The sequence below is a fragment of the Scyliorhinus canicula genome, chromosome 4 (genome assembly GCF_902713615.1).
Source record: "Scyliorhinus canicula chromosome 4, sScyCan1.1, whole genome shotgun sequence".
NCBI lineage: Eukaryota > Metazoa > Chordata > Chondrichthyes > Carcharhiniformes > Scyliorhinidae > Scyliorhinus > Scyliorhinus canicula.
The window spans coordinates 86246295-86270746 of NC_052149.1; the positions used below are offsets into that span (position 1 = coordinate 86246295).

Below are 24452 nucleotides of genomic sequence, written 5' to 3' on the forward strand. Positions count from 1 at the left end.
CAGTAATTTGCTTTTCTCCATTTGGTATCTGTTTTTTTCTAGTCTCCCTGGTTCCCCATCGAGGTTTTCTTTATTGCTGCTTGGCATGTGGACTTGCGATGTAGGTGATGTTGCCATTGGCAGTTTTGGTTATAGCTCATATCCCCACCTCTGCGTTTTCTGTCAAGGTGCTGAGCTCCTGACTGGGTGCTGCACCCTCTGCCCAACAAACTGAGTGCTGTCCTCCGACTCGGTGCATAACCCATCCCCACATGGGTGCTGCCCCCACCACCCACAACTGTGTGGCCCCATGTAATTAAGTAATTTGGACATTCTGAATTCTCTCGCAGCGTATCTGAACAGGCACAGTGTGAGTGTGACAACCAGGGGCTTTTCACTGTAACTACATTGTAGTGTTAATGTCAGCCCACTTCTGACAATAAAGATGATTATTATTATGTCTGAGTGCCACACTCCCTGACAAAGTTCCTCTCTCCTTTCCTTGTCTGGGTGCCCCCTCTCTGTCTGAGTGCCCGCTCTCTGAGTGCTCAGTTGACTAAGTGAATGCCCCCCATCCAACCACTGTGTTAGAATGTCCTCCACCCTCTCTGTCTGAGTGCACCCCCTGTTTAAATGCCCCCTCGCCTGCCTGAGTGCCCCCTCCCGTCTGAATGCCCCTTCCCTGCTTGAGTGTGCCCACCCCCTCAGAGGCCTTTCCCTCCTCACGTCCCTCTTACTCCCTCACAGCACCCTCCCCCTCCACACCTCCCTCCCCCTCCACACCTCCCACAGCGCCCTCCCCCTCCACACCTCCCACAGCACCCTCCCCCTCCACACCTCACTCCACCTCCACACCTCCCACAGCGCCCTCCCCCTCCACACCTCCCACAGCACCCTACCCCTCCCACAGCGCCCCACCCCATCTCCTTAAGTGCCCTTCTCAGCACCCCTCCCCCCTCACAGCACCGCTCCCCCTCCATCCCTCTCCCGTCCCACAGTGCCCCACCCCTCCCACAGCATCCCTCCTGGTCCACACGTCCCACAGTGCCCCTCCCCTCCACACTTCCCTCCCCCTCCACACCTCCCACAGCACCCTCCCCCTCCACACCTCCCACAGCGCCCTCCCCCTCCACACCTCCCACAGCACCCCTCCCCTCCACACCTCCCACAGCACCCCTCCCCTCCACACCTCCCCACAGCGCCCTCCCCCTCCACACCTCCCACAGCACCCTACCCCTCCCACAGTGCCCCACCCCATCTCCCACAGTGCCCTTCTCAGCACCCCTCCCCCCTCACAGCACCGCTCCCCCTCCATCCCTCTCCCGTCCCACAGTGCCCCACCCCTCCCACAGCATCCCTCCCGGTCCACACGTCCCACAGCGCCCCTCCCCTTCACAGCACCCTCCCCCTCCACACCTCCCACAGCACCCTCCCCCTCCACACCTCCCCCCCTCCACACCTCCCACAGCACCCCTCCCCTCCACACCTCCCACAGCGCCCTCCCCCTCCACACCTCCCACAGCACCCTACCCCTCCCACAGCGCCCCTCCCCTTCACAGCACCCTCCCCCTCCACACCTCCCACAGCACCCTCCCCCTCCACACCGCCCTCCCCCTCCACACCTCCCACAGCACCCTCCCCCTCCACCCCTCCCCTCCACACCTCCCACAGCGCCCTCCCCTCCACACCTCCCACAGCACCCCTCCCCTCCACACCTCCCACAGCACCCCTCCCCCTCCACACTTCCCACAGCACCCTCCCCCTCCACAACTCCCACAGCACCCCTCCCCCTCCACACTTCCCACAGCACCCTCCCCCTCCACACCTCCCTCCCCCTCCACACCTCCCCCAGCACCCCTCCCCCTCCCCCTCCAAACCTCCCTCCCCCTCCACACCTCCCACAGCACCCCTCCCCTCCACACCTCCCACAGCACCCCTCCCCCTCCACACCTCCCACAGCACCCTACCCCTCCCACAGTGCCCCACCCCATCTCCCACAGTGCCCTTCTCAGCACCCCTCCCCCCTCACAGCACCGCTCCCCCTCCATCCCTCTCCCGTCCCACAGTGTCCCACCCCTCCCACAGCATCCCTCCTGGTCCACACGTCCCACAGCGCTCCTCCCCTTCACAGCACCCTCCCCCTTCACAACACCCTCCCCCTCCACACGTCCCACAACACCCTCCCCCTCCACACCTCCCTCAACCTCCACACCTCCCACAGCGCCCTAACCCTCCACACCTCCCACAGCGCCCTAACCCTCCACACCTCCCACAGCACCCCTCCCCACCTCCCACAGCACCCTCCCCACCTCCCACAGCACCCTCCCCTCCACACCTCACTCCACCTCCCACAGCGCCCTCCCCCTCCCAAAGCACCCCTCCCCCTCCCCACCTCCCACAGCACCCCTCCCCCTCCCCCTCCCCACCTCCCAGTGCCCCTCCCCTCCACACCTCCCACAGCACCCCTCCCCTCCACACCTCCCACAGCGCCCTCCCCCTCCACACCTCCCACAGCACCCCTCCCCTCCACACCTCCCACAGCACCCCTCCCCCTCCACACCTCCCACAGCACCCCTCCCCACCTCCCACAGCACCCCTGCCCCTCCCCACCTCCCACAGCACCCCTCCCCCTCGCCACCTCCCAGTGCCCCTCCCCTCCACACCTCCCACAGCACCCCTCCCCTCCACACCTCCCACAGCGCCCTCCCCCTCCACACCTCCCACAGCACCCCTCCCCTCCACACCTCCCACAGCACCCCTCCCCCTCCACACCTCCGACAGCACCCTACCCCTCCCACAGTGCCCCACCCCATCTCCCACAGTGCCCTTCTCAGCACCCCTCCCCCTCACAGCACCGCTCCACCTACATCCCTCTCCTGTCCCACAGTGTCCCTCCCCTTCACAGCACCCTCCCCTTCACAGCACCCACCCCCTGCACACCTCCCACAACACCCTCCCCCTCCACACCTCCCTCAACCTCCACACCTCCCACAGCGCCCTAACCCTCCACACCTCCCACAGCGCCCTAACCCTCCACACCTCCCACAGCACCCCTCCCCCTCCACACCTCCCACAGCACCCCTCCCCACCTCCCACAGCACCCTCCACACCTCCCACAGCGCCCTAACCCTCCACACCTCCCACAGCGCCCTAACCCTCCACACCTCCCACAGCACCCTAACCCTCCACACCTCCCACAGCACCCCTCCACACCTCCCACAACGCCCCTCCCCCTTCCAAAACTCTCCCTCCACAGCGCCCCTCTCCCTATGCCTGTCCCCCTCTCAGCACCCCTCCCCCACAGCGCCCTCCCCCTCCACACCTCCCACAGCACCCCTCCCCACCTCCCACAGCACCCCTCCCCCTCCCCACCTCCCACAGCACCCCTCCCCACCTCCCACAGCACCCCTCCCCCTCCCCACCTCCCACAGTGCCCCTCCCCTCCACAATGCCCCTCCCCCTTCCAAAACTCTCCCTCCCACAGCGTCCCTCCCACAGCGCCGCTCTCCCTGCGCCCGTCCCCCTCTCAGCACCCCTCCCCCACAGCGCCCTCCCTCCCCTCCACACCTCCTCCCCTCCACACCTCCCTCCCCTCCACACCTCCCTCCCCTCCACACCTCCTCCCCTCCACACCTCCCTCCCCCTCCACACCTCCCTCCCCCTCCACACCTCCCTCCCCCTCCACACCTCCCTCCCCCTCCACACCTCCCTCCCCCTCCACACCTCCCTCCCCTCCACACCTCCCACAGCACCCCTCGCCCTCCCCACCTCCCACAGCACCCCCCCACCTCCCACAGCACCCCTCCCCTCCCCACCTCCCACAGACCCTTCCCCACCTCCCACAGCACCCTCCCCCACCTCCCACAGCACCCTCCCCTCCACACCTCACTCCACCTCCGCACCTCCCACAGTGCCCTCCCCCTCCACACCTCCCACAGTGCCCTCCCCTCCACACCTCCCACAGCGCCCCTCCCCCTCCCCCCACAGCACCCTCCCCTCCACACCTCACTCCACCTCCACACCTCCCACAGTGCCCTCCCCCTCCACACCTCCCACAGCACCCCTCCACCTCCCCTCCACACCTCCCACAGCACCCCTCCCCTCCACACCTCCCACAGCGCCCTCCCCCTCACCTCCCACAGTGCCCTCCCCCTCCAAACCTCCCACAGCACCCCTCCCCTATGCCCCTTCTCAGCACCCCTCCCCCTATGCCCCCCCTCAGCACCCCTCCCCTCCACACCTCCCACAGCGCCCCTCCCCTTCACAACGCCCCTCCCCCTTCCAAAACTCTCCCTCCCTCAGCACCCCTCCCCTTCACAACGCCCCTCCCCCTTCCAAAACTCTCCCTCCCACAGCGCCGCTCTCCCTGCGCCCGTCCCCCTCTCAGCACCCCTCCTCTACAGCGCCCTCCTCCTCCACACCTCCCTCCCCCTCCACACCTCCCTCCCCCTCCACACCTCCCTCCCCCTCCACAGCACCCCTCCCCCTCCCCACCTCCCACAGCACCCCTCCCCACCTCCCACAGCACCCCTCCCCCTCCCCACCCCCTCCCCACCTCCCACAGCACCCCTCCCCACCTCCCACAGCACTCCTCCCCACCTCCACAGCACCCTCCCCACCTCCCACAGCACCCTCCCCTCCACACCTCCCACAGCGCCCTCCCCCTCCCCACCTCCCACAGCGCCCTCCCCCTCCCCACCTCCCACAGCGCACTCCCCCTCCCCACCTCCCACAGCGCACTCCCCCTCCCCACCTCCCACAGCGCACTCCCCCTCCCCACCTCCCACAGCGTCCCTCCCCCTCCCCACGTCCCACAGTACCCCTCCCCCTCCCCACCTCCCACAGTGCCCCTCCCCTCCACCCACAGTGCCCCTCCCCTCCACCCACAGTGCCCCTCCCCTCCACCCACCGTGCCCCTCCCCTCCACCCACCGTGCCCCTCCCCTCCACCCACCGTGCCCCTCCCCTCCACCCACCGTGCCCCTCCCCTCCACCCACCGTGCCCCTCCCCTCCCACCCACCGTGCCCCTCCCCTCCACCCACAGTGCCCCTCCCCTCCACCCACAGTGCCCCTCCCCTCCACCCACAGTGCCCCTCCCCTCCACCCACAGTGCCCCTCCCCCTTCCAAAACTCTCCCTCCCACAGCGCCGCTCTCCCTGCGCCCGTCCCCCTCTCAGCACCCCTCCCCCTCAGCGCCCCGCCCCCTCCCTCAGCCCCCGCCCCCGCCCCGGGTTGGGCTCCTCCCCGCCCCAATCTCCGCCCTGGCGTTTCTCTGGCGCAGCGCCCGGCCGTTTTCCCGGACACTCGCAGCCCCGCAGCTCAGGGCCATGGCCGGACTGGCGAGTGTGTCCGATGTGGAGATCGACTCTGACGGCGTTTTCAAATATATCCTGGTGAGAGTGAGCAGGAAGGGCGGCTCGGAGCACAAGGACATTGTGAGGGGAAACAAAACGGCCGAGTTTCACAGTGAGTGTCCGGAGGGAGGAGGGCCCCCGCCGGAGCCGGAGGTTTGGGGGGTGGGGGTCTGTCTTCCCTCCCCCACAGCCTCCTGATCATCAGTAATCAGCACTAACTTAGCTTTTAAATGTTTTTAAACATTGTGCACAGACAGAGTGTGCACTGGCCTATGCCCGGTGACCATATACAGAATTGCACAGGATCCATATCCAAACTGACCAGGGTTAGAGTTTCAACCTGGCTTCAAAACCTGAACCACCTGTTTTCAGAGTTAATAAGGGCAAGTCAGAGCGAAGGAATAAAAGGACCCTATTTATAAATATAAGCCCAAGTCTTTCACAAACCTAAAAGAAGGCCCCAGACTTGTAGTTCCAAGATATTATTACGGTCCAGAAGATTTCACTAGACTGGGAAGAGACAAAAAGATTATGACAAAGAGTGGCTGCACGGCTGATGTGGTTAATCACACTCCTGGTATGGATGCTTCCTTCTGCCAGCCCAGGATGGGAACCGACAGTACAGCCTTCCCACAGTTTTTTTCCCCCACAGATAGTCATGGGGAACAAACCTGTGACTTCCCAATGTGTGTTTGCAACAAATGAGATACCCTGGTGGTCTTCATTCCTGAAGTTGACCATATGTGAGGGCAGAATGACCTAACCTACCTTAACCGGGGAGGCAGTGCCATAATGGTATTGTCGCTGGACCCAGGTTAATGATACGCGAACCTGGATTCAAATCGCACCATGGCAAATGATGGAATTTAAACTCAACAATGGTTAGCACAATTGCTTCACAGCTCCAGAGTCCCAGCTTTGATTCTCGGCTTGGATCACTGTCAGCGGGGAATCTGCACGTTCTCCTTGTGTCTACATGGGTTTCCTCCGGGTGCTCCGGTTTCCTCCCACAGTTCAAAGATGTGCACGTTAGGTGTATTGGCCATGCTAAATTGACCTTAGTGTCCAAAAACGTTAGGTGGGGTTACGGGGATAAGTGAAGGCGTGAGCCTAAGTGTAGGGTGCTCTTTCCAAGAGCCGGTGCAGACTCGATGGGCCAAATGACCTCCTGCACTGTAAATTCTATGATAATGATGACCATGAAACCATTGTCGATCATCATAAAAACACATCTGGTTCACTAATGTCCTTTAGGGGAGGAAATCTGGGTCTGGCTCCATGTGACCCCAGATCCACAGCAATGTGTTGACTCTAAATATCCTCTGAAATGGCCTAGCAGGCCACTCAGTTGTATTCAGTCACGACAAAAACACAAAAAAGGAACAAAACCGGACGGAAAACCCAGTCTCGAACAAGGCACCGGAAATAACAATGGCAAATTCAACCCTGTCAACCTGCAAAGTCCACCTTTCTAATATCTGGGGGTTTGCGCCAAAGTTGGGAGAGGTGTCTCACAGACTAGTTAACAAGCTGACATAGTCACACTCACAGAATCATACCTCACAGACAATGGCCGGGATTCTCCTGCACTTGGCGCGATGGCCCGACGCCGGCTCCAAGAGCGGCGCGAACCACTCCGGCGTCGGGCCACCCGGAAGTTGCAGAATCCTCCGTAATTCCGGGGGCTAGGCCGGTGCCAGAGGGGTTCACGCCGCGCTGAAGGGCCGCCATGGGCCGGAATGTGTTGGCGCGTGCGCAGAACCGCCACCGTGTTTCCTGCGCATGCTCCGTGGAGCATGGCGGAACCTTACAGAGGCCGGCGTGGAGGGAAAGTGCGCGCCCACGGCACAGGCCTGCCCGCAGATTGGTGGGCCTCGATTGCGGGCCAGACCACCGTGTGCCCCCCTCCGAGGATTCTGCTAGACGGCCGACAAGCCAGGTCACACCAGTATGGACCATGTCCATTTCACGCCGGCGGGAGTGGACGAAAACGGGCGGCTGCCTGGTCCATCGGGGCCCAGAGAATTGGGGGGGGGGGGGGCGCTGCCATCGTGGCATGATCCCTGACTGACGTGGCGCGATCCCTGCCCGAAAACCGGCGCCGGAGAATTCGGCGGCGGGGCGGGATTTACCCCGCCTCCCCCAGCAATTCTCCGACCCGGCAGGGGGTCAGAGATTCCCGCCTAATGTCTCAGTACGACTATCACCATTACTGGGTATGTCCAGTCTCACTGGCAGGACATACCCAACAGAGGTGGCGGCACAGTGTATACAGTTGGGAGGGAGTTGCTATCAACTCTGGATCTCTTGGCGTCTCGTGAGTTCAGGTTAAACATGGGCAAGGAAGCCTGCTGATTACCACATACCAGCCACCATCAGTACTCCTCCGTGTTGAATACCACTTGGAGGATGCACTGAGGGTGGCAAGGGTGAAGAATATGTTCTGGGTGGGGGAATTCAATGTCCATCACCAAGACTGGCTCGGTAGTAACACCACAGACTGAGCTGGCTGGGTCCTGGGACTGCAGCAGGTGGTGAGGGAACCAACAAGAGGGAAGAGCATAATTGACCTCATCCTCGCCAATCTGCCTGCTACAGATACATTTGTCCATGACAGTGTCAGTAGAAGTGACCACTGCGCAGTCCTTGTGGAGACAAAGTCCTGTCTTCACATTGAGGATACCCTCCATCCTGTTGAATTGGCCCTACCACAGTGCTAAATGGAATAAACTTCGAACAGATCTAGGAACTCAAGACAGGGTATCCATGAGGCGTTGTGGGCCATCAGCAGCAGAATTGTATTCGACCACAATCTGCAATCCAATGGCCCGGTATTTTCCCCGTCAAGCGAGGGGATCAACCCTGGTTCAATGAAGAGTGCAGGAGAGCATGCAATGACCAACACGAGGCATACCGAAAAATGAGGTGTCAACCTGGTGAAGCTACAACACAGGACCACTTGTTTACCAACCTGCATAAGCAGTTAGTAATAGGCAGAGCTAAGCAATTCCACAATGAGTGCTTCAGATCTAAGCTCTGCAGTCCTGTCACATACAGGCATGAGTGGTGGTGGACAATTAAACAACTCACTAGAGGAGGAGGCCCCACAGATATCCCCATCCACTTGGAGCAGCCCAGCACATATGTGAAAAGATGAGGCTGAGGAATTTGCAACAATCTTCAGCCAGAAGTGGCGAGTGGATGTTCCATCTCGGTCTCAGCTCCTGACCTCATTACAGCCTTGGTTCAAACGTGGACAAAAGAGCTGAATGCCAGAGGTGAGATGAGAGTGACTGCCCTTGACATCAAGGCAGCATTTGACTGAGTATGGCATCAAGGAGCCTAGCTAAACTTTAGTCAATGGACATCAGGGGGATACTCTCCGCCCTTTGGAGTCATACCTGGCACAGACAAAGATGGTTGTGGTGGTTAAAGGTCAATCACCTCAGCTCCAGGACATCACTGCAAGAGTTCCTCGGGGTAGTGTCCTAGGCCCAACCATCTTCAGCTGCTTCATCAATGACCTCCCTTCCATCATAATGTCAGAAGTGGGGATGTTTATGGGCAGCACGGTGGCGCAGTGGTTAGCACTGCTGTGTCACGCGCCGGGGTCCCAGGTTCGAACCCGGCTCTGGGTCACTGTCCGTGTGGAGTTTGCACATTCACCCTGTGTTTGCGTGGGTTTCACCCCCACAACCCAAAGATATGCAGGGTAGGTGGATTGGCCACACTAAATTGCCCCTTAATTGGAAAAAATAAATTGGGTACTTTAAATGTATTAAAGAAAAGAAGTGGGGATGTTGGTGAATGCACTGTTCAGCACATTCGCGACGACTCAGAAAATGAAGCAATCCATGTCCAAATGCAGCAAGACCTGGAAAATATCCACGCTTGGGCTGACAAGTGGCAAGTTAAATTCACGTCACACAAGTGCCAGGCAATGACCATCTCCTACAAGAAAGCACTTAACCACTGCCCTTTGACATTCAAAGGCATTACCATTGCTGGCTCTCCCACAATTAACATCCTGAAGTGAGGGTTACCATTGATCCGAAACTGAACTGGACTAGCCATACTGTGGCTCCCAGGGCAGGTCAAATGCTAAGAATCCTACGGCGAGTAACTCACTCTCGACCTGTTAAAGCCTCTCCGCTATCACAGGGCACAAGTCAGGAGTGTAATGGAATACTCTCCACTTACCTAGATGAGTGCAGTTCCAACAACACTCAAGAAGCTCAACACCATCCAGGACAAAACACCCCGTTTGATTGCTCATAATAACCTCATCTGGGGGAGAGATCATCAAAGGTGATCATCTCCCTGGACGCAGAAAAGGCTTCTAACAGAGTCGAATAGAGGTCCTGGAGCAGTTTGGGCTCAGAGCAGAGTTCACCGCGTGGATGAAACATCTGTACAGCGCTCTAGGGTAGTGTTCTTCAAACTTTGTTTCTGGGGACTCATTTTTACTTACCGGCCAACCTTTGCGACCCATGCCGACCGAACTGCATGATCCACCATTTTCTCTTGCCTTGTTTGCTGCTGACAAAAATGGAGGAAATGGTTTTGGGTCCCTTTGGCCCTCGTACACGCTTCTCCAGTGGAACCTGTTGGATGAAGGTGAAGCCTTCCCGTGTCGGAAAGTATGGAGTCTCCATCTGTCCAAAGTTCTGCATTTTTTTCCTGTAAAATTTTATCATATAAAACGCCCCGAACTTGTAAAAAAAAATTAAAATGAATGAGTAAAATAAATGAAAAAAATGAATAAAACCCCCCCCGAACTTATAAAAAAAATAAAATGAATAAAATAAATGAAAAAAAATTAAATGAATAAAAACCACTAAAGAACTTGTAAAAAAAGCTGCAACCGTTTATAAAAAAAAACGGCCGCACTGCGCATGCGTGCCCGATTGCGCGTCAATCATCGTACGCGCATGCACAATGCGGCCGAATTTTTTACATGTTCGAGAAATGCGCATGCACGTCAATCATCGTGTGTGCATGCGTAATGCGGACAATTTGTTTTTTAACATGTTTGCGGTCGCTTGCAGCCGCCGTTGTGAAAAGCTGGCTGCTGCGTGGGGATTTGCGCGATCGGGAGCGTCATGGACAACGGCTTCGTGACCCTCCCGACACCCACCCGCAGCCCCCGACTTTGAAGAACACTGCTCTAGGGCGAGCGTGCGGATCAACACCACCACCTCTAAGTACTTCCAGCTGCACAGAGGCACAAGGCAGGGATGCCTGCTGACCCACTGCTGTCCTCCCTGTCGATCGAGCCACTAGTGATCACGCTCAGAGCGGCAAAGAATTGGAAGGGGATCCGGAGGGGAGATAGAGAGTATGGAGTTTCGCTCAATGTAGATGACCTGCTCCTCTATGTCGCAGAACCACAAAGCAGCATGGAGGGAATCATGGTGTTCTTGAAAGAGTTTGGAACCTTTTTTGGCTGCAAATCAACCTGAGCAAAAGTGAGATCTTCCCAATTTGTTTTTTAAAAAAAAGGTTGAGGACTGCAGTGACCTTCTCAGCCACCAGGAGCAGCTGTCCTCCACCTTCACGGTGTGCAAGTCCGCACGGATATGTCATAGTCCACACACGATCGTTGGGTACCGTCAGGTTTTGGTACCATCACTATGGGTGAGCTCCACTCACTGCAACCCACTTCAATTATGCCATTTTCAAGTATACTTTCAATTTCCTTTTGAACCTGTGCCAATTTTAGAGGGTTAAGTCTATATGTATGTTTAATTGGAACAGCATTTCTCACATCTACATGATGTATAACCATTTTAGTACTTCCCAACTTATTTCCACAAACCTGCCCATGTGATATTAATAACTCTTGGGGCTGTTTAGTACAGGGCTAAATCGCTGGCTTTGAAAGCAGACCAAGGAAGCCAGCAGCACGGTGCGATTCCCGTAACAGCCTCCCCGAACAGGCGCCGGAATGTGGCGATTAGGGGCTTTTCACAGTAACTTCATTTGAAGCCTACTCGTGACAATAAGCGATTTTCATTTCATTTCATTTCATTCTTGTTTTCCCTCTGGAAGGTAACTCAATAATTTATCCCAATTTTTAAGAACATCCTTGTTACCCAATTTAATTTGAAGAATGTCAAATTCAGAGTCATCTGGATTTGGTTCTTCACTTTGAGTTAGAATCACTGAAACCTCCTTCACTTCACCTTCCCTTTCAGAATAGCTTTTAAGCATATTCGTATGACACACTCAGTGAGTTTTCCTTCTATCTGCCGTTCTTACCAAATGATTCAGCTCACTCAATTTCCTTTCAATCTGATAAGGTCCATAAAACCTTGCTTTTAAAGGTTCACCTACCATTGGTAACAATACTAAACCGTTATCTCCACTGGCAAAACTACGAACTTTTGCTTTCTTGTCCGCTTCCTATTTCATCACTTGATGTGCAATTTTTAAATGTTGTCTAGCCAATTCACCTGCTCCATTTAACCATTTCCTAAATTTGACACGTAATCCAATCAATGTAGTTTCAGCACGCTCACTCACCAATTATTCCTTGATCAATTTAAGTGGTCCTCTTACCTCATGACCAAAAATCAGTTCAAAGGGACTGAATTTGGTTGATTCGTTAGGTGCATCCCAAATTGCAAACAGTACGAATGGAATTCCTTTATCCCAATCCTCTGTATAATCTTGACAATAAGCCCTCAACATTGTCTTGAACGTTTGATGCCACCGTTCTAACGCTCCCTGCGATTCTGGCTATCCATAATGTCCTTGACTAACTTTGACGTAAAATTTGATCCTTGGTCCGATTGTATTTCTGTGGGTAGTCAATATCTAATAAAAAATGTAAGTAACTCCTCCACAATCTTTTTAGCTGTAATATTGTGTAATGGAATAGCCTCTGGAAACCTAATACACACATCCATTATAGTCAAAAGATATTGATTACTACTTTTTGTTTTAGGAAGCGGTCCTACGCAATCAATTAAGACCTTTGTAAAAGGTTCCTCAAATGCTTGAATGGGTATTAAGGGCGCAGGTTTTATCACCGCTTGAGGTTTCCCTGTCACTTGACATGTGTGACATGATCAATTAAATTTAACTACATCTTTATGTAGTCCAGGCCAATAAAAATGTTTGTATTTTAGCTTGAGTTTTTCTTACTCCCAAAAGACCTCCGACTGGTACCTCATGTGCCACTTGTAACACCTCCTTTGTATACCCCCCTACCGGCCATACCGCTTGATGAACTTCTGCCCACTTTTCATCCGCCTGCATATGTAGAGGTCTCCATTTTCTCATTAAGACATCATTTTTAAGGTGACAACATTCTGGCATACACTCCGATTCCTCTTCTGTGTATGCTTTATGACACCTCTGTTTTATTTCTATATCTTTCTGGTGCAACTCGGCCAACTTTCTGAACTAAAAATATCCACCTCATCCACCTGTTCTTGTTCTGTTCCAACCATCTGATCAAAAATAGTTTCTGTTAATTGAACTTCAACTTTATCTTCACTCTTTGATTTCTTTTGTTGTCTTAACCTGTGACTTTGCGACCTTGTTATTTCACAATCAGGAAAAATCCCAGGATATTCACCCTTTAACAATTCAGTTGTTTGATTTTCCACTGACTTATCAACCACAGTAGACATCACTCCCACCTGTGATCCAGCTATATCATTACCCAAGATAAACTGTATTCCTGGACAATTTCTCTCTTACTCCTACCACTTCACCACTCTTCACTGGACTCTTCAATCTCACCTTATCTAATGGAACACTACTCATCTAGCCCTGAATTCCACATATTACCACCTTTTCTAGCAATATTCCTCCAAAACTACATAACTCATCTCTTACATCAAAGATTGACTTGCTCCCGTATCTCTTGAAATTTTAACTTCTTTACCTACTTCCGTTACACGAGTAAACTTTATCCACACAAGTAAATTCTTTAAAGAGATCTGGCACCTTCTTACCAATTACCTCTTAATCAGACTGTACATTCTTTTGCACATCCTTTGCTTCATTTGGGCTTTCCTTTACCACTTTAACAAACCCCACTGGCTTATCTTGTTTTACTACACCAGCCTTCCCAGTGCTTTTCTTAAACCTCCAATACTGTGACTTTACATGGCCTAGTTTATTACAGTAAAAACATCTGAAACTTTTCATTTCTCTTCCACTCTCCTGAATTATATTTTTAATCTGAAGTACACTATCCTTATTCTCTCCCATCAGATCTCCTTTACCTTTAACACCTGAGTATTTCTCATGTCCCCAGTTTCTATCCCTCGCAGGTTGAAACTGATGTCGGAAACCAAGCTTTGATTATGAACTAATTCATAATCATCTGTCATTTCTGCTGCTAACCTCACACTTTTAATCCTACGCTCTTCCACATGAGTTCTCACTGCATCAGGAATTGAATTTTAAAACTCCTCCAAAACTACAATTTCTCTTAAGAACTTCAAATGTTTGGTCTATTTTCAAAGCCCATATCCACCTATCAAAATTACTCCGTTTGATCCTTTCAAACTCTTATGTTTGACCAGGTTCTTTCCTTACATTTCTAAACCTTTGTCTGTAGGCTTCAGGCACTAGTTCATATGCACCAAAGATGGATTTTTTCACCTCCATTTACCTCCTCTGATAGTAATGCAAACACTTCATTCGCTGTACCGACCAACTTTGTTTGAATCAGTAATACCCACATGTCCTGTGGCCATTTCATTTGTTTAGCCACTTTCTCAAATGAAATGCAAAAGGAAATCCTTCTCATCAAACCTTGGCAATCTGTGGGCATATTTAAATAGATCCCCATCAAGCCTTCGACTTTGCCGCTCTTTCTCACTATCCTCATCACTACCTTCAGATTGTACTTTTCTCTTTACCTCCACCAATTTTAACATACGTTCACTTTTCATGGCCTGTTTCCGAAGTTCAAATTCTCCCATTTTCCCTTTCCCCTCTCCTTTTCCCTGAACTGTAACTCAAGCAGTTTTATTTCTTGCGCTTTTTGTTCCTTCCTTTCTCTCGTTTTTTGTTCTGCGAGGGCTATTTTTCCGTCATTTCGAATTCAAGCTCCTTTAATTGTTTTTCATGTTCAAGCTGTTCCATCTGTTATTGAATTCTTGCCATTTCCAATGATTCTGACTGTATCTCAGGCAATTTTAAATGCTCAGCTACTGCCTCAATTACTTCTTTCCTAACTAGTCAGGCAATGGTAACTGTAATGTTTTTGCCAATTCTAAAAGCTTTGTTATAGTCACCGTTTGTAAGATACTATGCGTGATCTTCTCCACCCCCTAAAACTTCTCAGCCTCTGAAAGAGCCATTGACCACAACACACTCCCAACTTGAATACAATGCCTGAAAAGCAAACACAAATATGCTCACCCCCTCACTGTCTTCCAGTTCACTAAGCCAACCCAATCACAAAATATAGACTTATCCGGCAAGCCCCCAATCTGTTATGAGCCAGGGCTTAGAAACTCCAAAGTGGATTATGAAGCTCACCTGACCTATAACTTTTATGTTGAATTTGGCTAGGATGTGATTCATTAGACTTCCTAGACACTTTTATCAAAACAAAGTTTATTATAATGTAGTTAACACATATAAAACACTTAGCAAGAATTTGTTATCGATTACAAGCATGTATAAAAGTGACATAATGAATCCCCCTTAGCTGTTCCAATTCAATAACAAAATCCAATAAAACCAAAGCCCCTTTCAAAGGTGTGGTCCAGCACACTGTAATCTCACTTGAATGGGAGAGGTCCTTTCCCTGAGATTCTGGTTCAGTTTCCAACCAGCAGATTCAAAACTCCTTCCGGAAAGCAACTCTAGCTTTAAGGCTACCAAGGCAGTTTGCCACATCCGGTGTGCTTTCAGTTCACTGGAACAGCTTTAAAATACAACCAAGTGAAGAAGGAAACACTGCTTCTTCTGCAGTCCAAACGAACAAACCAAAAATGAAAGCAAATCACTAAACCCCCTGTCGCCTGACAGCCACAGCCCAACTCCACCCACAAATGACATCACAGAGACCATGCTGCAAGCCATGTGGTAAAACAAAACCTTTCTTAAAGGGACACTCACATGACAAGAGGGAAGCAAAATACATGAACGTTTATGTCACTTTTATACATGCAAGTGGGGAGCTGTATTTTGATTTCAGGCCATTGTGAAAGTGGAAAAGTTTGAACTCTACACATCCATGTACTGCAAATCACTCAATAGCTATTTGTAAATGTTGAAATATTTAAAAGTTAGCAACTTAAATACCATTCCTTCTCCTTGGCCCTTCATATTTTCTCTTACCTGAATATCCCTGTTTAAATGGCAAAGTGAATGCTGACATTACTGAGAGAATATAGTGTGGCGTTATCAAAGAATTGGTGTATCGGTAGAAGTAAAAGTCTAGAAGGTTCTGTTGATATTAGTAGATGAACATGCAGCTGGATTTGAATGTCATTTGTGTGTCTGCTGTTTTAACAGGGCTGTTAACCAGTTCATTTTAAACGATTGACAACAGACAGAATTCCTCTTTTGCACCCATTAAGCATTTTCCCACTAAGAATAAATGACCAAAAATAAATACTAAACTCCAGTCATTGATTAATGCAGGCCACTGGCTGGAGGTGTAACTAATCAGAATGGTATGATCAGGGTTTCTCATTCTGTATTTGTCAGACAGCAACTTAATACCTATTTTTCTCATTTGGATTGTGTGTATTCCTCAATGCTCTGCTCAATATCATATTCGATCAATTTCACCTTGTGGCACCTTTATCTTAGTGCTAAGGTTCTGGAAGAACTGTTCACACAGAGACTTGCCTCTTGTGCACCATCCTGCCCTGCTGAATGATACCCATTAGGTGGAAGGGTGAAGGTCGATATGTTTTGCACATGTTGGGAGCCAGGAAAAGTTGGGCCCTGGTTCCAAGTTGAGACGAGGTGGGGGGGGGGGGGGGGGAGAGTTTCCCCAAAAAATGACAAGTGCCAGGTTCAGTCAGAAAACCAGCATGTTTCTCCCCAGGGATACAGGAAGGTTTCCTGACTAGATCTTCCCAAATGTTACCATTTCTTTTGAAGGGAAGGGGTGTTTTGCCCCGGTATTGTGAGGTGCGGGGCCTAAACATACTGTCAAGTCCGGCTTTACATATATCAGGAAACCGTTTTTAAATGACCTCCTGGTCTCAGAATGAAGTTAAAGACCCTCCTCCTTCACCACAGACATCAGGACACCCCCACCCATCAATAATTGCTGGCATCAAACCCACCCCCCCCCAAAGGATAGGTGACATCGGAACCTTCCAAATGGATCTCCTTATAGGCCCTGCCCCTGGTCCACCCCTTCAGGTCCCACCCCTTCGCAGTGCCAGCCTGCCACATACCTTAACATCCAGGGGCTACAGTGGCCTCCAAGGCCTCCTGGCGAGTACCAGGTGTGCATTCAAACCTTTCAAGCAAGCCGCAGAGCTCTGTCATAATGGAGAGTGAAACAAAACCTATTGTTCATAGAATTTACAGTGCAGAAGGAGGCCATTCGGCCCATTGAGTCTGTACCAGCTCTTGGAAAGAGCACCCTACCCAAGCCCCCACCCTATCCCCATAACCCAGTAACCCCACCCAACACTAAGGGCAATTTATCATGGCCAATCCACCTAACCACATCTTTGGACTGTGGGAGGAAACCGGAGCACCCGGAGGAAACCCGCGCACACACGGGGAGAACATGCAGACTCCGCACAGACAGTGACCCAAGCCGGGAATCGAACCTGGGACCCTGGAGCTGTTTAGCAATTGTGCTAACCACTATGCTACCATGCTGCCTATTGCTAAAAGACTAGAGTTCAACTGGACCCCAGATGTGCATTTGAGAAAGCTCTTGGTAGTTAATGGGTGAAATTCAATGTAAACAAATAATCTCTAGATCCTATGAAGCAGGCTGGTTGAACTGCAGAGGCCCAAAAGTCAATGGGGTATAAAATTGAATTTAAACAAGCAAGTACAAAGGGATAAACACAGGCATACACAACGGTAAAATACAGAGCCCATTAAATCTTCAAGGGACAGGCTATAGAATGGCTCTGTCCTGTGAGAAGAATTTCGGACAGACAGGCTACAGATGTGCTTTGATCTGTTATGGGGTCTTATACATGAAAGGATACAGACTTCACAGACCTAAAGCACCCCCTCCATCTCTGGGGACACCCCCGACCTTGTTTCCTCCAGGCCGAGCCCCCCAACTGCCAGCTCCTTTGAAGGAACCCCCATGGCATCTGATCAGCGGCTGCTGTCCCCTGATGATCCTGGAGGGAAGGGGAGGGGGTACTCACCTTCTTCCTCCCTCTTGGAGTCCATCGCCCCTGGTCCACACTTGTAAGGGCCAGATTGGCACCAGGCTGACATTCCGCTGGTGGGCGGGAAGATTCCATGAGGCTGCAACATCTTACTTCAATCTCGTTAGTGAGATTGAAATTCATTTAAATCAGCGTCTTGCCCTTTCTGGATGAGATCTGGTTCACGCCAGCAGGGAGGGCTGGGAAGATCGCAAACTGCTTAGCAGCGCGAAACCCACTTTTGACCTCATGCCAGATTTTCCTGACATAGTAAGATTTGCGCTGGGTGCAACATGGCCGGAAAGTCGCCCCCAAGGGGTTCAGCTCTCAGTATGCAGTCAACAGGAAGACAGACTTGGCTCAGTGACTCCAGGGTGTTGTTTTACTATATAAGAAGTGAACGATAATGTTTCCAAGATCACTTTATTGAGACATAACATTTATTGTTTTGACTTTTAGATGAGATTAATACATTTTGAAAATTATTCTACATACTCAGTACAGGCAGTATCTTTAGTTACTTGTTCAATATTAGATTTGTTTGTTGGTTTAGTTAAGGGGAGGGACTGCATCTTTCATTGCTCATTGAAGGAATCAAGCTTTGATGATCATTATGCTGAGAGATGGAATGTTATGGGGATAGAGTTACATTGGTGCAGTATGGGGACAGAGTTACATTGGTGCAGTATGGGGATAGAGTTACATTGGTGGAGATTGGGGATAGAGTTACATTGGTGGAGATTGGGGATAGAGTTACATTGGTGGAGATTGGGGATAGAGTTGCATTGGTGGAGATTGGGGATAGAGTTACATTGGTGGAGATTGGGGATAGAGTTACATTGGTGGAGATTGGGGATAGAGTTACATTGGTGCAGTATGAGGATAGAGTTACATTGGTGGAGATTGGGGATAGAGTTACATTGGTGGAGATTGGGGATAGAGTTACATTGGTGCAGTATGGGGATAGAGTTACATTGGTGGAGATTGGGGATAGAGTTACATTGGTGGAGATTGGGAATAGAGTTACGTTGGTGAAGTATGGGGATAGAGTTACATTGGTGGAGATTCGGGATAGAGTTACATTGGTGCAGTATGGGGATAGAGTTACATTGGTGGAGATTCGGGACAGAGTTACATTGGTGGAGATTGGGGATAGAGTTGCATTGGTGGAGATTGGGGATAGAGTTACATTGGTGCAGTATGGGGATAGAGTTACATTGGTGCAGTATGGGGATAGAGTTACATTGGTGGAGATTGGGGATAGAGTTACATTGGTGGAGATTGGGGATAGAGTTACATTGGTGGAGATTGGGGATAGAGTTGCATTGGTGGAGATTGGGGATAGAGTTACATTGGTGGAGATTGAGGATTGAGTTACATTGGTGGAGATTGTGGATAGAGTTGCATTGGTGGAGATTGGGGATAGAGTTACATTGGTGGAGATTGGGGATAGAGTTACATTGGTGGAGATTGGGGATAGAGTTACATTGGTGGAGATTGGGGATAGAGTTACATTGGTGTAGATTGGGATAGAGTTACATTGGTGGAGATTGGGGATAGAGTTACATTGGTGCAGTATGGGGATAGAGTTACATTGGTGGAGATTGGGGATAGAGTTACATTGGTGGAGATTGTGGATAGGGTTACATTGGTGCAGTATGAGGGATAGAGTTACATTGGTGGAGATTGGGGATAGAGTTACATTGGTGGAGATTGAGGATAGAGTTACATTGGTGGAGATTGTGGATAGAGTTGCATTGGTGGAGATTGGGGATAGAGTTACATTGGTGGAGATTGGGGATAGAGTTACATTGGTGCAGTATGGGGATAGAGTTACATTGGTGAGTATGGGGATAGAGTTACATTGGTGCAGATTGGGGATAGAGTTACATTGGTGCAGATGGGGGATAGAGTTACATTGGTGCAGTATGGGGATAGAGTTACATTGGTGGAGATTGGGGATAGAGTTACATTGGTGCAGTATGGGGATAGAGTTACATTGGTGCAGTATGGGGATAGAGTTACATTGGTGCAGATTGGGGATAGAGTTACATTGGTGCAGATTGGGGATAGAGTTACATTGGTGGAGATTGGGGATAGAGTTACATTGGTGCAGATTGGGGATAGAGTTACATTGGTGGAGATTGGGGATAGAGGTACATTGGTGGAGATTGGGGATAGAGTTACATTGGTGGAGATTGGGGATAGAGTTACATTGGTGCAGTATGAGGATAGAGTTACATTGGTGGAGATTGGGGATAGAGTTACATTGGTGCAGTATGAGGATAGAGTTACATTGGTGGAGATTGGGGATAGAGTTACATTGGTGCAGTATGAGGATAGAGTTACATTGGTGGAGATTGGGGATAGAGTTACATTGGTGGAGATTGGGGATAGAGTTACATTGGTGGAGATTGGGGATAGAGTTGCATTGGTGCAGATTGGGGATAGAGTTACATTGGTGGAGATTGGGGATAGAGTTGCATTGGTGCAGATTGGGGATAGAGTTACATTGGTGGAGATTGGGGATAGAGTTACATTGGTGGAGATTGGGATAGAGTTACATTGGTGGAGATTGGGGATAGAGTTACATTGGTGGAGTTTGGGGATAGAGTTACATTGGTGGAGATTGGGGATAGAGTTACATTGGTGCAGTATGGGGATAGAGTTACATTGGTGGAAATTGGGGATAGAGTTACATTGGTGGAGATTGGGGATAGAGTTACATTGGTGGAGTTTGGGGATAGAGTTACATTGGTGGAGATTGGGGATAGAGTTACATTGGTGCAGTATGGGGATAGAGTTACATTGGTGGAGAGTGGGGATAGAGTTACATTGGTGGAGATTGGGGATAGAGTTACATTGGTGGAGATTGGGGGTAGTGTTACATTGGTGCTGTATGGGGATAGAGTTACATTGGTGCAGTATGGGGATAGAGTTACATTGGTGCAGTATGGGGATAGAGTTACATTGGTGCAGTATGGGGATAGAGTTACATGACTCGTTATCATTCCTGCACACCTCAGTTGTAGGAATATTTTGCATAATTAAAATCTATAAAACGAGCAAGTAAGTTTGATGGAATCGGTAACTTTGGGGTGGATTATGAAACTTCCCCATATCTTTCTACAGATAACATCTTTGAAAAGTTGACTCCTGAAATGGAAAAACTTGAACTGGAATGTAAGTGTCTGGGAGGTGGAAAGATTGACCACAACAGCAAGCAGAAAAAAATTCGAGTATTCGGTATTTCCACGGTGAGTAACCGATAACTCCTAAAGCATGATGCAAAGTCACTTAAGCTTCGAAACTAATGTTACAGTTCAAAAAATCTATGTGGTTTAACGATTTACAGGGAGGTAATAGTGGGAGTGCAAAGAAGTGAACAGTTTCTGCCTGCTTATTGCACACCTAATTTGCTCTTTGATGGAAATGGTGTGTGACGGTGTTCATGCTGGAAACGTGCATTGAGATAGCTCAGCTAATAATTGGCATTATGCTAGCTGGTTAGTTGGTCATATTCCAAGGTCACCCATCATGGACATATCTAGTGGGGCATAAATATATTATTTATCAGGCCCACCAGTTTCACTGCTTTCATCACTGACAGCAATTTGACACAGATATAAAATTCTACTGGCTTTGCAGGAGCCCAGCAGCATCATTAATTTTAGCCATGTTTCTGTTGGTTCATGCAAAGAATGCTGAGGCCTGTACAAACCCTAAGGTTAATATTCTATCAGTGCCACTGGTATATGAAGAATAATGCCCAAGTGAATGCCTGCAATCACAGGAGTTCCCAAGGTCCATTTGTTGGTAGACATGATTGGTATCACATTTTTCTAAAGGGAGGCGAAGGCTCAGAGACCAAGGATGTCCTTTACAGAAGCAGCTCATGACACCTTTTGTGTGAACTAAAGATAGAAACAGAGCTGCAGTACTACGGTGCTATTGCAACAATCAGAATGCTTCTCAAAACCAGCCATTTGAATCTACAAGCCGTATTTATGATGGCCCCACGCAACGCAGCCTTCCTTCAGGTTCTTGCAATGCATCCTGTTTATGGTGACATATTGTGTGTGACATATAGCACTTAACCTTACTGTACCCAAATGATTCCCTTATGATAGGAATATGTGCGCTGGTCGGCTGCATGGTTTACACAAATGGTGCTTGAACAACTGCCAGCTTGCTGGTACTCTGTTTCACCCAACCCCAAACACCGCAAATCCTTTTATTAGTTGAGAGTCAGACCAGCTCCTTCCTCTCCTTTGCCAGTGCTGGTTTTGAGTTGCCTGTCAACAGGCAAAACTTTAGTTTGGATGACTTGATGTTGAACATATTCTCCGTGTGGTGAAAATATTGGCATTCTGTTGCGTTTACTCTTCCCTTTCCCCAAGTCATGTATTCCTTATGCTAAGAATTGATTTGGCTTCATTTAAACCATTGCCAAAAATGGGACTCAACTTTTGCCACAGTCATTATGGGTGGCACGGTAGCACAGTGGTTAGCACAGTTGCTTCACAGTGCCAAGTTTCCAGGTTCGATTCCCAGCTTGGGTCACTGTCTGTGCGAGGTCTGCGCGTTCTCCCTGTGTCTGCGTGGGTTTCCTCCGGTTGCTCCGGTTTCCTCCTACAAGTCCCGAAAGACGTGCTGCTAGGTAATTTGGACATTCTGAATTCTCCCTCCGTGTACCCGAACAGACGCTGGAATGTGGCGACTCAGGGCTTTTCACAGTAACTTCATTGCAGTGTTAATGTAAGCCTACTTGTGTCAATAAAGATTATTATTATTATTATATTCTCAGGCTGGAGATTGAATTTTCAGTGGTCTGAGGCTGCTAACTTCTTAATGTTGCAGGTCCACTTGGTTTCTTAGTTTTAGCACCTTGGAGGTTTCATTATGGCAGTGAATGAGTCTTCCTGGTCCCTGAGCAGCATAAGTAGATGATAACTTTATCATTTGGAAGTAGTTACTAGCTTTGTACATGTATGCTGTATAAAAAATGTACAAAATGCTGTATGACTGACTTTGAACATCTTACTCAGAGCCATGGAATTGAAACACCACTGCGAAGCAACTTGAGACATTTTTAAAGTTAAACCTGCCACATATTTCTGCCGTCATTAACTACCAGAGTCACGTTTCAGAGGTTTTTCAGTTTCTATTTTTTCTCCTTGGCCTCCTGAAAGCAGACTGACTATAGTACTGTCAACCAATGAGGGTACTTTAATAAAAGCAAAATACTGCAGATATTGGAAACCCAAAATACAAAGTGCTGAGAATGCTCAGCAGGCCTGGCAGCACCTGGAGAGGGAAAGAGTTAAATATGAAGGGAGACAGAAATGTGACGGGGTGTATGCTGTTGAAAGTGGGAAGGGTGGAAGAACAAAAAGGGATTTCTAGGATAGGATAGAGGGTGGATGAGATTAAATATTAAAAATGTCATGAAACAAGAGGCAAAGCGAGTAGTATTGGCTATAGTAAAGAAACAAAATCAGTCTAAAGTAAATGTTAATGGCAGAATAATGAACATAGAATTTACAGTGCAGAACGAGGCCATTCGGCCCATCAAGTCTGCACCTACCCTTGGAAAGAACACCCCATTTAAGCTCCACCCTATCCCTGTAACCCTAGTAACCCCACTTAACCTTATTGCACACTAAAGGTAATTTAACATAGCCAATCCACCTAACCTTGCACATCTTTGGACTGTGGAACATCACTATCTGAAAACAGAACCATGAAAACAAGATGCAGACCTGCAATTGGCAAAAGGAAAATCAAAATACAGGACAGAGTTCATGACCTGAAGTTGCTGAACTCAATGTTGAGTCTAGAAGGTTGTAGAGTGCCTATAATCAGCAGATGAGGACCTGTTCCTCAAAACTGCGTTGAGCTTCACTGGAACACTGCAGCAGGCCGAGGGCAGAAATGAGGCATGGCATGACAGCAAGGTGGTGAATTAAAGTGGCAATAAACTAGGTCGGGCTCATGTTTGTGGAATGAGCAGAGGTGTTCCACAAAGTGGTCACCTAGTCTGCTTTTGTCTCCCAACGTGGAGGAGATATCGTCCGTGCCTGATCTCGTCCTCACCCTTTTATGGTATTGCATTCTAGAGCAGAAACCCTGGCTGAACATGTGCACAGCTAGAGTAATTATCATTGATGACTTTCTGTTTTATTTGTCTCAGGGTTTTGGGAAGGCGGATCACTCCATTTCTGTGGAAAAGCTGAAGTCTGTGTACAATGACTATGAAATTACCTGGTCGGACGACACCAAGTAAAAACAAGTTACGGGAAATCCATCAACAAAATTATTGTAAAACTGTTTTTGCTTTCCTTTGTTGAAATGGTTTCACTGTTACTGGATTAAACTAGTTTATTTATGGCATTCAGTTGAGCTATGGTAGTGCTAAGGGACTTTGCAGACTGTAGTGTTAAACAGTACCCATATAAAATGTGCTTTGAGATACATTGCTCAATAAATGATATGTTGTGAGTTTGCCCTGGATGGGTTGTGGGTAATTTATTAGTACACTGTGCTGGGCTCTAAAATAATTGATTATATCTGTATTAAAATCTGTTGCCGTGCAGTATTTATTTGTGCTGGGGATCACAAAATACGGATTTACATACATATCCTTTCATCCTTTTTTTTTGAAGAATTGCCTAAATTGAGATAAATTTTGGTCAAAGTGTCCCACCAAAGTTTTATTATTTAAATTTTTACTTTAATGGAGGAGGGTGATGTTGGTTGGAGAAACACGGCATCACCACCA

At 49.7% G+C, this 24452-nt stretch overlaps 1 protein-coding gene across 1 annotated transcript; it reads left to right on the plus strand.

Moving 5' to 3' along the window:
- Positions 1 to 5214: 5214 nt before the first annotated feature.
- Positions 5215 to 24184, plus strand: si:dkey-51e6.1 (uncharacterized protein LOC558617 homolog). The gene is made up of 3 exons (XM_038794677.1): positions 5215 to 5445; positions 20804 to 20928; positions 23865 to 24184. The coding sequence occupies exons 1-3, from the start codon at positions 5307 to 5309 to the stop codon at positions 23955 to 23957; spliced, it is 357 nt and encodes a 118-aa protein (XP_038650605.1). The 5' UTR covers positions 5215 to 5306; the 3' UTR covers positions 23958 to 24184.
- The last annotated feature ends 268 nt before the right edge of the window (positions 24185 to 24452 follow it).

What these genes read in the sequence shown, in the direction of transcription:
- si:dkey-51e6.1 (XM_038794677.1), top strand. Translation starts at nt 5,307, where the DNA reads ATGGCCGGACTGGCGAGTGTGTCCGATGTGGAGATCGACTCTGACGGC. An exon ending in CAAAACGGCCGAGTTTCACA is followed by an intron (nt 5,446 to 20,803) that starts GTGAGTGTCCGG and finishes ATCTTTCTACAG; the next exon opens with ATAACATCTTTGAAAAGTTG. An exon ending in GAGTATTCGGTATTTCCACG is followed by an intron (nt 20,929 to 23,864) that starts GTGAGTAACCGA and finishes TATTTGTCTCAG; the next exon opens with GGTTTTGGGAAGGCGGATCA.